This window comes from Dipteris shenzhenensis, chromosome 8 (genome assembly GCF_047967505.1).
Source record: "Dipteris shenzhenensis isolate YYH24624 ecotype China chromosome 8, Dip_SZ_1.0, whole genome shotgun sequence".
In the NCBI taxonomy this organism is placed as follows: domain Eukaryota; kingdom Viridiplantae; phylum Streptophyta; class Polypodiopsida; order Gleicheniales; family Dipteridaceae; genus Dipteris; species Dipteris shenzhenensis.
Window position 1 is genome coordinate 24,126,868 of NC_141603.1, and position 10,977 is coordinate 24,137,844.

General features: G+C 45.3%; 1 protein-coding gene across 4 annotated transcripts in view; it reads right to left on the bottom strand.

Annotated features, from left to right (window-relative positions):
• Positions 1 to 10,598, bottom strand: part of LOC147899314 (FAM63A-like protein (DUF544)) — a 38,791-nt gene extending 28,193 nt beyond the window's left edge. For 2 of the 4 annotated variants that reach the window (XM_087378159.1, XM_087378156.1), the window contains exons 1-2: positions 10,274 to 10,598; positions 9,816 to 9,958 (exon numbers count right to left, since the gene is read on the bottom strand). In XM_087378159.1, the coding sequence (XP_087234285.1) occupies positions 9,816 to 9,945 (130 nt within the window). In that variant the 5' untranslated portion in view covers positions 9,946 to 9,958; positions 10,274 to 10,598. Of the gene's footprint in view, positions 1 to 9,815; positions 9,959 to 10,146; positions 10,251 to 10,273 lie in introns of those variants that run through there. The other 2 variants (XM_087378158.1, XM_087378157.1) reach the window with 2 other exon arrangements.
• Between the last annotated feature and the right edge of the window lie 379 nt (positions 10,599 to 10,977).

Below are 10,977 nucleotides of genomic sequence, written 5' to 3' on the forward strand. Positions count from 1 at the left end.
TGGTGAGGGGGGGTTTTATGGCAGGCAAGTCGGCCATATAGGGCATGGAAGAAAGGGCCATAAAGGCCTAGTTTTGTGCGCCAGAGGAGCCAGCCCTAGTCGGCTGTAGGGCCAAAATGGGGCTGGCCAGTCGGCTATTGTGGGGCCCCTAGACCTATAAAAAGAGCCCAAAGCTGGGCATTCATTCATCCAGCAGAAGAAGCAACTCAGCAGCAGATTGCAGGAGGAGGCGGCCAGCCAGACAGGCTTTCATAAGCCCCAGGAAGGTGTCCAGGACCTGCAGACAGGGAACTTGAAGAGGCTTCACCCTTGGCTGCCATCTTGGACAGCAAGGTGCAAGGATCAGAGTCAACATACGCTCAAGGTGGAGCACGCGGGTGCAAGGTGCAAGGATCAGAGTCTACATATGCTCGAGGTGGAGCACGCAGGCTCAAGTCTAGAGATATCCGGCAAATAGTAGAAGTACGTGGTGGTAAGATCAAAGGACCATGCTTTGGTGGGACTTTGGATCTATCTCTCTTTGTATTGTGTCCATAGTTTTGGATGGAAATATAGGCTTTTGGTAGCTTCTATATCTGGTTGGATCATTGTCTATTGATGAGTCTGCACATCTATTTGAAGCACATAAGTTTAAGAAGTTTGTGATTCCACTCCCCACACACACTGTGTGAACTCCTGGGCTATTCTATCAGTCTTCCACTGAGCGTACCCTCTGTTGGTCAATTTCTACAGTCTGCCCCGCTCTCTGCTAGCCGTGGCCTCCCATGGACGTTAATCTCCCCTGGCTTTTCTGTTGCCTATCTTGCACCTGGGCCTCCCTTTGAGGTTGTCGGGGTGGTGAGTCTCGTAGGCCGTGTAACTGCCACGCCATGCGCCAAGCTGCACAACTGCAAGGCATAGTCTATAGCTTGGCTTAGCCAAGCGTGGCTGCTAGGAGGAAATGAACAAATAGAAGTCAGATATGCATATACAAATGGTAATCCAGATTGGTAAGGTACGTGAGGAGATGACCCGCATGGTTGATGCCAAGACTAACCATCACACATTGATGATTAAAGAGCTAGAAATGCAGGTAGCTGGAAATGCAGGTCGCCAAGCTCAAGGAAGAGAATGAACTACTGAAAGCACGTAACCCACTTGAAGAAGGGGAAACCACCTCTCAATGAGGAGTTGAACATGCTGAAAACAGAATATACCTTTGTAAGACTAGAATAAGTCCAATCATACAAATTTAGATTTCTTGTTGTTCTAAAGACCAAAAATCTACAAAGAAAATGAAAGGGAAAATGAAAGAGAAGAAAAAAGAGGTAAACAAAAACAGAAAATGAAAAACTCAAGGAAAACAGAAAATGAAAAAACTCAAGGGAGAGATGGCTGCCCTAAAAACTCAAGGAAGAGATGGCTGCCCTACACATGGCAATACAAGGGAAGCATGAGGAGTTCTCCAAGCAGATACATAAGGGACAGGCTAAAATGAAAGAATGGAGAGAAGTGGTCGCTAAGGGCAAAGCAGCTCCAATAAAGAAAGAATTCATTTCTGATGCCTTACAAGAAGAAAAGAGAAGAAATAGTAAAGCACTAAACGTCCTTGTTAGAGGTCTAGCAGTTTCTGATGCCTTACAAGAAGAAAAGAGAAGAAATAGTAAAGCACTAAACGTCCTTGTTACAGGTCTAGCAGTTGGGAACACCGCCATGGCAGATGCTGAAGCTTTGATCACTAAGATGGGGGTCAATCTCACCTTCGCGTGAGCATAACCCGGGGGACTTCTTGGAGACAACACAGATAGAGACACTATCTTCTACATTGAGACACATGAAAGCCCAGAGAGACAGCTGCCCACAGTGACAGGATACACATGGGAGTCAGCTCATAGGAAGGCATTGAGGAGAGATAATGGAGTACGAGGCTCTGAGGGCATGGCTGCCCTCTTCAGAGAAGCATGCACGCCATATGTAGATACGAGTCCAGCTACCAAATGCCCAACCGATCTTCATTGCTGATTGCTACTTCCCCACAAACACGTCTCACTACAGAGGGACACAGCCCATATGAGACAATGCATGATGACATCACAGAGTTCTCATCTATATTGCTATGCCAGCTACAAGGAGAGCTCCTCCCACGCCTGCCTGTACCTAGATCCACTTTGACCGTGCCCTCAACCCAATATATGAGTCACTTAGCCAGAGATCTTCCAGCCCTACTGGGAGATGATATAGACTTGCCTCAGTGGTACAAGACGCTGCCACCAGATCCTTTCCCACGACCCGATCCTCACAAGCCCGCGATGGGAAGATGCCTCAAAACCCTCTATTCAACGACGAATGCAAAGAGGCAAGAGCCCACCTCAGACGGGGCATGCACTAGGCCATTTCATGGCATCTGAGGCACAACGGGTCTTCTGACGACTAACACCGCCATAAGAGGCAGGCCTTTCTCTCACACAGGATGGATGAGATTGTCATATCATTTCAAGGAGGAGATCCGACCACTGGATGGGGGCTTCTATTGGAGGGGAAGCCACCTATTCCCATCATTGATCCAAATGTGTGGCACACGTATGCATGCGCTCTATATGATGTTCCAATGCAGGCACCACCGGACATGTCCTCTATGCCCAGGCCCACTAACTGTCACTTGTTCACTACACAGAATGTACAGGCTGCGCTCCGTTGGCTGCACAACCGGAAAGCACAAGATCATGAGGGCCTACGGACTGAGGATTTTGCACATGGACAGGAGGTCTTAACCCCGATTCTAGCACAAATGTTCGACCATGCTGTATGCCACAGCTTCCCACCTGCTTGGAGCACTACCACTATCGTACCCATACACAAAGCAAGAGACCCCATGGATACTGAGAATTACCGCACCCTCTTGATTGGCCACAAGATTTATGGATCAGTTACTAGAGAGGAAGATCAGCAGTCATTCACAGGCTCAGAGGCAACAGCACTAGGACAAGCAGGATTCTAGAGGCAGCATTCAACTCTAGATCACATTTTCACTTTGAGGGCTATCACTGACGAGGCCAAGTCCAAACACCAGAAAGACTACGCTTGCTTTGTAGTCTTTCGAAAGGCCTTCAACACCATCCCGCGATCCCAACACGATGAAGAGACTACACGAGATGCAAATTCCAAGTCTCAGACTACAGGAGATGCAAATTCCAGAGACTTGGATTTGGGATACGATGAGCCTCTATGAGTCCGTCAGAGGAAGAGTTCATGCCCTAGGAGGCTTATCGGATTTGGGTCGAGAGCACGATAGGAGTGAAGCAAGGCTGCCTCCTCTCACCAACTCTCCTCGGGCTCTACATTGATGAGATCACATCCTTCATAGACCGCATAGGGCGGCGAGGGATCACTATTGGCTGACCTCATGATACACATATTGCTATATGCTTATGACATAGTCCTCATCATCTTCACCGGAGGGGCTGCAAAGACATTTGGAGGTCTTAGAGTGTTCTGCAGAGAAAGAGACCTGACTGTCAACCTTGGGAAGACCAAGATTATGATCTTCAACACCTCACGCACGGACATAGCTTCACTTACCGAGGTGAGCTAGTGGAGATAGTGCAGTCCTAGTCTTCACAGGACCCATCTTCGTAGAGTTTGCCATTACACCTCTCCAAGTTGACGCCACCTTTCATACAGTGACATTCATCCACAAAGTTTGGGACTTACCTCATTGGAGACTATCGAGGCTGGCCCTAGAGGTCATCCAGGTGACTGGCAGAGGGCAAAGCAGACACATGGAATACACGTATATCCACATGGTTTTCCAAGCCCGACATCCAGATGGACAGACTTCAACATGGACGCGACACCTGAGTCGATCCCACGAGATGAGATCAACCATATCATATGGTTAGATCTCCTCCAGCTCCATCAATCTTGGACTCGGGACCAGGAGCTCCCCACAAAGACCCAATTCTATCACGACCACTTCTTGAGAGTATCGGATGAGGGTTTCATCATCAAACCCTAGTATCTCGAGGACAGAGGAGTTTCACACGCACTGAGGATCGCCATTGGGCAGATGTGGGTTTCGTCCCATTAGCTGAGGATTGAGGCGGGGAGAGCCGCAGGTACCCAGACAGCAGCAGATTTGCATGTTATGCACATTGGGGTTGGTTGAGACGAAGGAGCATTTTCTTTGTGCATGTACAGCCTACTATGATATCCGAGGACACTATCATTGTCTCTACTTAGAGGGGGAGCGACTTCAATCCACTCTCACGACTAATCCACTTCCATGATCAGGTCAATATTAAGCTCTATCTGATAAAGATGTGCCGACATAGGGAGACACTACTACGACAAATAAGAGAGCAACAGGAGGCGACCAGGCCACAGGAGACATAGGCTGACCAAGTACAGCAGCAAGACATAGACTTCTATGCATTTCAATCAACTCCTGGACACAGCGGAGTAGAGGAGGAGCTAGTTGATATGAGAGCAGCCTAGGTCAACAGAGAGAACAATGCCATCGCGAGAGGGACGCAAGGACCACGTGCAGGCCGCCGAGCGACCAGAGCTCACTTTATTGAGGTCCGGCCTATCACAGCATTCCTCAAGGAAGACCGACAGACACGAGGGTCATTCTGGACATAGCTCAATGGGTTCAGAGATCCAAGAGACCGTGCCTCCCACCACAGCGTGAGATAGCTCGACAGACGCAGATCTGAGATATCTTCATAGCTCATCAAAGAGCCACCACGGTGCTGAGCTTTGAAGGACAATTGATGTAATGGGATCATACCTAGGGTCATAAGGTCTATGGTTGTGAGTATGTGAACACATGGTTTGTAGGTGTGCCCGAGTTAGGTGTGACTGATGATGTGTCAGTTAGTAGGTACGATAGAGTGAATATATAGAAGTGTGGTGTGTGATTGAGAGAGAATTGTGGATCTAGAGATGCTCTCTTGAGCTCACATATGATGTCACTTGGATGTAACTTGTGCCTATATATTGGGCATACCTCTCAAGAACAAACTTTCTCCCTTTCCATCATCTTGCTCTCTCCATCTTGTCTCCATGCTACTCCAACATGTGGTATCAGAGCTGTATGATCCTCCTTGAGCCTCTACCCATGTGTGCCACGTGTCATCACCTCCTTCATTTTCTCCATCATCTTCCATATTTCATTTTCTCTCTCCAAAACTTGCAGAGCATAGTTCTCCCATTACACGCGACCATTGTCGGAATCCTCTCAGCCATAGACTCCTCTTATATGGGCGAACCTACAACATCAAGCAATTAGCCAAATATGGACTATATGCGCCGTGCCGCCACTATCTCTATCGCCGAATTTTTGCGCAATTCCATTGATAGAGAACACGCTTCTCTAATTCCTTCAAGCCACAGTTAGGCAACGGTATAAGAAGTCTTCAGTGCAAGTCTGAGACCATTTGGTCCACTGACCAAGGAGAATTCTGCAAAAAGCCAGTCGTTTTTCATCAGCGTTTTCCGTAGGGTCATAAGGTCTATGGTTGTGAGTATGTGTATGTGAACACATGGTGTATGTAGGTGTGCCCGAGTTAGGTGTGACTGATGATGTGTCAGTTAGTAGGTACGATTGAGTGAATATAGGAGTGTGGTGTGTGATTGAGAGATAATTGTGGATCTAGAGATGCTCTCTTGAGCTCACATATGATGTCACTTGGATGTAACTTGTGCCTATATATTGGGCATACCTCTCAAGAACAAACTTTCTCCCTTTCCATCATCTTGCTCTCTCCATCTTGTCTCCATGCTACTCCACATGTGGTATCAAAGCTGTATGATCCTCCTTAAGCCTCTACCCACGTGTGCCACGTGTCATCACCACCTTCATTTTCTCCATCATCTTTTTCTTTCTCTCCAAAACTTGCAGAGCTTAGTTCTCCCATTACACGCAACCATTGTCATAATCCTTAGCCGTAGACTCCTCTTGTATGACAACATCAAGCAATTAGCCAGATATGGACTATATGCGCCGTGCCGCCACTATCTCTATCGTCAAATTTTTGCGCAATTCCATTGACAGAGAACACACTTCTCTAGTTCCTTCAAGCCATAGTTGGGCAACGGTATAAGAAGTCTTGAGTGCAAGTCTGAGACCATTTGGTCCACTGACCAAGGAGAATTCTACAATGACCAAGGAGAATTCTACAAAAAGCCAGTCGTTTTTCATCAACGTTTCCCGAATGAAATCACGCGCCTTTCGCCCATGCTTCATACTGGATACTCTCCTCAGTAAGAGCTTCCATTTCACTATAAATGCCCCTTGGTTGCTGCTCAGGATAGGTCGAATTTGATCCTCCAATCTCTGTTTGCTCAATTTGGGGGTTTCTCTCAAATCTCCTTCATGGCTAAAGCATTGCAAGTGGTTAGATGCCCAAAAGTTTCCTTGTTTATCATTTTTCACTTTTGCTTTTGGTCATCTGCCCATATAATGTCTTCTAGCATCGATTCAAGATTGATCTTTGGGTTGCTATCCAGTTTGACTATGTTTGACTAGATGATGAGCTTCATTGACAACAATGATGTAGCCTATTTGATGCTTGAAGGTGATTCCGTGATGTAAACGGGCCCTTTGCCTTTCTATGTGGATGATATGCTCTATGTATACTACAAAAGTTTGAAGTTAATTATGTAATGGCTTTATGTTTCATACACTATGCTATGCAACATTGAAGCATATGATGGATACTCTTCATAGGTTCTCTGCCTTGGCTTTGCCTAAAATGCATATAATGGTGAAAGGTTATGTGCTTCACTTGAGTAGTGATTTGATGAGCATAGATCTGAAGATCAAGGAAGACATTATGTGCGTCAATGGTGATATACTAGCTATACTAGCTAGTGATTCTTTTATGAAGAAGATGCAAGAAAGATCAAAGCGCAAAGGAGTTGCAAGAAGGGCTACACCAAGAACCTCTTCAATGACAATGTACGTCACACTATGGTAGCTTAGAAGAGAAGGAGGAAAAGGACAAGATATGCCATCAAAGGGGGGAGTTTCCCCACATCTTCAATTTAGAATTTTTGTGTGTGTGGTCAATAAGGGTTCTCTGCCTTGGGATGTCCCCCTCAAATGATTGTTAGTCTTATGTGTTACCTTGTTGGACCCATAGGGTATTCCCATGCAGTCATTGTCTATCTCCCAGTTGTAAACCAAGAATCCTAGGAGTGAGTCACAGGTTGGAGCCATGTGTGTTGCCACATGATGGTGGGCAAGCCATGGAGCATCCCATGTACTACTGCTGATGGATGAGGTCATCAATTTGTGGGGGGGAATGAAGGACAACTTGATGTAATGGTATCATACCTAGGGTCAGAAGGTCTATGGTTGTGAGTGTGTGAACACATGGTGTGTATAGGTGTGACTGATGATGTGTTAGTTAGTAGGTGTGATTGAGTGAATATAGGAGTGTGGTTTGTGATTGAGAGAGAATTGTGGATCTAGAGATGCTCTCTTGAGCTCATATATGATGTCACTTGGATGTAACTTGTGCCTATATATTGGGCATATCTCTCATGAACAAACATTCTCCCTTTCCATCATCTTGCTCTCTCCATCTTGTCTCCATGCTACTCCAACAAGCTTCAGCTTCCAAGTCCCAACTCTCAGTTTGCTTCAATCTGTATATGTTTTTATTTTGCTTAAGCTCTAGAGCACATTAGATCCATATAGACTAGTACTTTAGCAAGGACCCTAGCACACCCTTTGCTCCAGCCCATTGAGGCTTGTATGAGTTTTCCTTTGTGCACTTTGCCCATTGAGGCTTGTATGAGTTTCCTTTTGTGCTCTCTCTCTCTCTCTCTCTCTCTCTCTCTCTCCAAAATGACTCCATTTAGACCTCCACGAACCCCCTCTCCTTGCATTCTCCATCATCAAAATGACTCCCTTTAGACCTTCGCGACCTCCCTCTCCTTGCATTCTCCATTAAAATTTCCATGAATTATGTATTATCTTCTTGGTTTTGTAATCCGTAGTTGATCATAGAGGCATCCAATAGGGAGCCATTGCCACCCATATAACACACGCTACGGGTGTGGTGCTGAAGTCTAACTGAACGGGCTAACACTGAGGAACCCAAACACCAAAATGATCAATAGCCAAATCACGAGGTTTAAGCCAATTGTCCGGCCTCAATCACTGTGGCTATATGTAGTGTGGCTTTATCAGCTACATAAAAATCCCCTTAAACATGAGCTAACCGAGGGGAAACCCTAAACCTTGGGCTCAAGGGTGACCCAATGTTCTTTGGGTCTATAGAAGGTGAGCTTGATGCACAATTGTTCAAACATGTCACGTCTTATTTGAGGACCTACAATAAATGGTTGGAGCATTATGGAACTTAACAACGAAACATCCAATGATCCCTCATATCCAGCTTGCGAAGATGCCCTTCAAAGCATGGACAATTTTGAAGGATACTTACGAGAGAAGCAACCAAACATGAAAACTCAGTCTTCACAACCAATTCTATAGGATCTGATGAAGATTATGAAAGGTGACATGATGCATGATCACATAACATATGTCAAGTTGAACTAAAATTAGTTGTTGGCAGCTGCTTGAAAATAGACACCAACGCACTAGCGATGCTTCTTTTATACATGATTCCAAGGCTTCAGAGGATTTATCACCAATGTCACAACAGCAAAATGGTCAAAGACACAAATCACAGCAATGCTATTACAAGAAGCAACGAGGACAAAAAAGTACGACAAAGAGGACAAAGAGGACCTACTTGAGGGTAAAGGGAGTACAAGCACAAGGATACGCAGAGTCTCCAAATGGTGAGAAGTATTCAAGCCATAGAAACCAAAAACCAAAGCTGTGTGAAGCTTCACTTTGCAAGAGACTGCAAAGAGGAAAAGGCAGACCACAACAAGAAAGATGAAGACAAGCCTGCAGAATCAAAATCAAAAGTAAGATGATGCAAATCTGTTTGTAACTGGAGCTCTTTCTAGAGGTTCAGCATTGCAATGACCGTTCAACGACATGGGAAAAGGACAGACACTAGCGCCTGTAAGCACACGTCCAAAATGGTTGAAGGAGCCAGTGGCAGTCTCTACCTACCAAAATGACAAAGAGATACTCGCTAATGTCCTTTATGTTTCAAATCGTTGTAGAAACCTGATTTCTTTGACCAAGCAGAACACAAACGTGGAGCTCAATAACCAAGAAAGCTAATTTCATGCACACTAAAAGTTTATGAACCTATTTATTTTTTACAAATCTCTTGCAGGAGCAGATAAAGAGCAAAACATGAGGGGTTCTCAACATAACTTTTCACGGGCTTCAACGTTCAACCATACCCTAGAAAGGACCTTATAACATTCAAAAGGCTTGCAAGATAAAAGGGGCTATATGAAAGTAGTTCACGCACAAAGTCCCAATGGTTTGACAAGGTCAACCAACAAATATTTAATGATTTCAGTCTTCCGTCAATTTTCCTTAGGCACTTGCTTCTTGTGAGGAGAGGATTAGTCACGCTAGGATCATTGTTTTCAGAACAAAAAGGGGTTAGAGACTGTTCAATTCAATCCTTATGTAACATGTAAAAGGAAGACTCAAGCACGATGGCAGACCAAAGCTATTAAGTGACGGCCGCCATCCATACAATCACAAATGCCAGGAACTCTAGTCTGTTGGGGCCTTATATTGATGCTCGTTCAAATATACAATGGTGCTCAAAGAAATAAAAAAGGCACATAGAACGGAAATCGTTAGATGGTTTTATGAGGTCACATCTTGTGAAAGTCCTTTCACAACGTCACAATTTTCCTGGGATAATAATGAACAAGGAACTCACAGATAGCAAGAAGAGGGCACGGGCCATTGTCATTCTGTAAAATAATAGGGACGGAACGGCCAAGAAACTGCACAGCCTTCGTTTTGTACACGATTGCAGCCTCCTTTCTGTCATCGTCATAAGATCCCATTACCGTCCAGTTCCTGTGCAAAAGAAACTATTAGTGTAAGTGTATAACTATAAAGAGTACCATTTCAAGTGAGATTAGCCTTTTCATAGAGAAGCTATTGGACGGCATTGGACCAATTCTGTAGCCTATAATTCGGCTTCACTTGTTCACGAGCTAGAAAGAACGAACAGATGTTCAAAGAAGAGCCGTAGGAAAGCTAACCCTCGAATCAGGAAGTATTTAGGCACGATCACAAGGCTAGCTTGTCAATGGCCACAAATTGGGTCATAATCTGAGGCGTTTGAATTCATACAGTAATTCTAGTGAAAGTATTGTCAAATGGACGTACAAGAGTCGCGCCGGCAAAGATGAAGCTGGCAATAAGCTTGAAGCTGTCAGATGTGGTGTGTCTGGGTGCGAGCTACTGAGAAGGCAAGAGGTGTTTGAGAGAAGATGTGGTGTGCGGATGAAGGAGGAACCTGCGGAAGAATGGGATTACTGATGGGAGATGCAGCGATGGAGAGGTGGATTGAAGATGGAGAAAACGAAAAGGATGAGGAAAAGTGAGCAAGGGGAACGAAAATGGAAGGTGCGAAAGGGAGGCGAATCGATGAGGGCAAGACCGCGAAATGCGGATTTTTGAGCAAAACTAAAAACGCTCAGAGATGGGTGAAACGCGGTTTCCCTCAGTAGATAGATGAAAATGAACCAACCAATATTATAAAAAAAATGAAAACTTGGGAGACACGTGAGGGTTTGTTTTTTTCTTGCTTATTTTTGGCTCGCTCCCCTCTCTCTGCATTGTGTCCATTTTGGCTACTATAACGTGATTATAATTTTGAGGGTCCACACCAACAAAACTCGCTGAATAATACTCAATAGGCCTCTGCCCAAAACCAAATGGGGAGGCGACGAGGGGATGCAGGCGGGGCCAATGAGGGGTGGTGGAGCAAGAGGAGGTGAGGGAAGAAGCTCGAAGAGAGAGAGAGAGAGAGAGAGAGAGAGAGAGGGTGAAGTGGAAGGAGGTGAGGGAAGAAGCTAAAAGAGAGAGAG